The 3412-nt window shown below is 38.8% G+C and overlaps 1 protein-coding gene across 15 annotated transcripts in view; it reads left to right on the top strand.

The window, feature by feature from the left end:
* The window catches only part of ANK2 (ankyrin 2), a 779379-nt gene that overhangs the window by 411973 nt on the left and 363994 nt on the right, over positions 1–3412 (top strand). For all 15 annotated transcript variants that reach the window (XM_019521994.1, XM_019522000.1, XM_019521987.1 and 12 more), the window contains exon 3: positions 2506–2604. In XM_019521994.1, coding sequence (XP_019377539.1) covers positions 2506–2604 — 99 coding nt within the window. The remainder of the gene's footprint in view (positions 1–2505; positions 2605–3412) is intronic.

Genomic DNA, 3412 nt, shown 5'->3' on the forward strand with positions numbered 1-3412 from the left:
CCCCCCCCCCCCCCCGGTTCTAAGGTATAAATACACATTTTTTAACACAGAGTTGCAGGGCTATGGATCCAGCACAGGGACATATCCTACTGCCTCTGTGCTCTGTGGAATACTAAAATATGTAAAAACCTTGTTTGTGTTTATTTGCACTCACGGGGATGCCTGTACATAACAGGGCCTTCACATCATGTTCTCTTTGCTCTCCCTTACTATGTCTTCGTCACTTGATCAGGGTTCCAGTAGCATTTGTAATGGATGAAGAGTGGCTAGTACACTAGTGGGTTTTTTGTGGTAATAGATCAGTTGTGTGCGACCTCAAGAAACCAAATTTCACTTTTTGCTAAGTACAGACATTCAAAAAGCCTGAGGCAGAATCAGTCTGTTTTGAGGTTTTTTGTAAGTGGCATAGTTTAGATCAGCAGTGAGCAGAGCACATGTTCTCTCTTTGGTTGAGGGGCAAATTGTAGGGTTCTGCCATTTTTAAACCATCCTGTGTGCACCAAACTTCTGTTGTGTTACAGGTATAGACTGGTTTCCCATCACTTATACCGGTAAAAGTGTAATGTCTGTACATGGCCTTCAAGTTCATGCTTACAGTGCTGGGATAGCTATGGGATTATACCTAGTGATAATTATTTGGCATAAAATAATTAGTAGAATGTTATTTCTCTGTCCTTATAGAACAGTGTTTTCAAACTTTGAATTACAGTAAGGAATAATAATATAGCCAAATGATTCCTGGTAGTCATAAAGAAACTCACACAAACACACCTGGGTGTGAATTTTTTCAATGAATAATAAATGCATGAAAATGTTTTATAATTTTATTTTGGTTAACAAAAATAAAAATGGTGGAGGAAGGCCTATATCCAACACAAAAGAATGAAGGGGTTCATTCTCCCTTGGCTGAGAATCCCATGTTCAAGTCTCTCCTTTGCCTGAGGGGATTTGAACCCACATTTTTAAAGGGTCACCTGAGGTAGGGTAGCCTGCTGAATGTAAATGGAATAGACATTGTCAGTCTTCAGAACAATTGAAGATAGCCCCTGATTCTCAGTGTGACATGCTACACTTAAGTGTTCTAAAATAATTGATAAGACTGATGTCATGCCAGCAAGCATCACAGATATACAAGGTAAATTTCCATAGCTTAAGACCAACAGGCTCAAATTCATTCTTTTGTAACTCCACTACAACTTCTGTTGCCTATAAAGTCTGCTCCTCTCTCTCACATGAAAGCAGAATTCCATGGAGTTGCTTCAGAAATGAATATGCCTCTGTTCTGCTGATGGACACTGAACCTGCTCCCATTAAGACTTCTCTCAGCGTTGCTCCTCAGAGTCCCACTGAAAACAATGATCTCAAACTGTCTGTGAGGATGAACCATAAACGACCAGAAGCCTGCTTGCTTGTTCCTTCCAAACCTGTACTTTCCTGTGACCTGTTTTGAGACAAATAAAGTGATGAATATTATACAACATTGCTCTTACTGCTTTCTGATGTTTATGATGCTTGCAATATGGCAAAACAACCGAGTGCTTGAAGGCAATGACAGTATATGTAGCTGTCACCTGCCTGATGTACTGTGAAGACAATCATAAGGCTATGAAAAATAGGGTTTGAATCTAAGTATAATAGCATTTTCCTCCTCCTCCTCCTCCTCCTCCTTCAGTACAAAGGAAACTAAACAGCTATAATGGCTGGAATTTTTCAAAGGAACAGGTTGCCCAAAATCCATTGAATTTGAGTGGTCTTGGGTGCCTAATTCCCTTAGGTTCTATTGGAAAGCCTGCTTCTTGCCTCTTCAGCTTTCTCTTGTTTCTTGAATGGGGTCATGTAAATAGAATGTTTAATTTTTAATATTTAATTCACCGGATGTATAAAGCTAAACATCAATTATAATTTGCATGCTGTCAATAATAAGCAAGCAGTTTGATCTACCCTTGCACAGGTATTTGCATTTCTAGAAACTTGAATGATATCTAGACACTGAGTGAATGGAGGATGCAGTGGTTTAAGTCATTAGCCTAACCTTATGCTAAGACTAAAATGTAGGTTCAATTGCCTGGTCCATCAGGCAGAAGTCAGGTGTGACTTTGGGTAAGTTTGGCCTTTCTGTGGCTTCACAGGCATACTGTGTGAGGTATGCTGAGTATATTAAAGATTCAGATGTGCTCAGAAACTAAAGTAATGGGATACTTATCCAAGATAGATTGCTAAATGGAGGAATGTAGAATGATCAAAGATAAAATAATATCTTTTGAATATTTGCCTTTTGCAAATGTAGTTTGTTATGATTGTTGCTATGGGAAAAGAGTTGTTACTGGAGTGGCATATGGTATGTGGGTTCAGCTAGTGCAGTCAGAAATATTAGACCTATAAAGACAAGATCTAGAAGATGAAAGAGTTCTAAACATTAGTCTTCATCCTTTAGCTAAGTATAATGACATTGCTTATTTTTAGGTGTGTGATATTCATGACTGATATTAGCCTTTTTGTTTTCAGAATGGACTCAATGCTTTACACCTGGCTGCCAAAGAAGGCCATGTGGGACTGGTACAGGCGTTACTGGAAAAAGGGTCATCAGTGAATTCTGCTACAAAGGTATCTGTGTCCACATTTATACATTTTTACAGAACAAAAAAAAAATGATAGAAAAAAGGGAAGTATATATTTCCCCCACTTTTTTGAAAGACAGGGTAGATACTCAAGAAAATTATGCAACATAAAATATAATACAAAGAAAAATACCTTTTTGCTACATAAAGTGTTAATATTTAACCATAAACTCAGAACTGGGATAAATCAGTCTCTTTTCATTCACTTCCACCCAAATTTATAGATTCAATACAGAAATTACAAGTCTGAAATAACATGGCCTAGGTGTTAGAGAAGGTCAGGTCAGATGACTGTATCGTTCCTTTTGGCCTGAAAATCTGTGAATCTGTAAATTAGCTGAGGCTCATGGGGTAATAACAGAAGAAGAAGGTTGAAAACTATGTGCACTGTGGAAACGTTAATGTTTCATTCATAGGAAAGATGTTATTGTTTCCCTCATTATAGGGGCAGGGCATATAGCTGAAAATAGTAGGTGGTTTTAGAAAAGTGAATATGTATAAGTGCACCAGCTCTGCTGTATTTCAGGCCTTGTCTACTCAACGGCTTAGTGGAACTAATTTCTGCAGCAAGAACTCCTAATTTGTGTGGCAATGCTAAATCATGGCATTTCCAGGAAACATCTCATCCTCCCATATCCCAGCACACATTTGATTATGTCTGATACTGCTAATGTACACTTCATCTGTGACTAGCATCAGTTTAGGGAAAATGGTCCCCTGAGTCAACTGGTATTGTGGTGCGCCCACCCTCCTTCCCAAGTCAGGAGCTGTAGGCAGAGGCAGGCAGGCAGGTT

Source organism: Gavialis gangeticus, unplaced genomic scaffold (genome assembly GCF_001723915.1).
Source record: "Gavialis gangeticus isolate Ggan-Ray unplaced genomic scaffold, GavGan_comp1, whole genome shotgun sequence".
NCBI classification, from domain to species: Eukaryota; Metazoa; Chordata; order Crocodylia; family Gavialidae; genus Gavialis; species Gavialis gangeticus.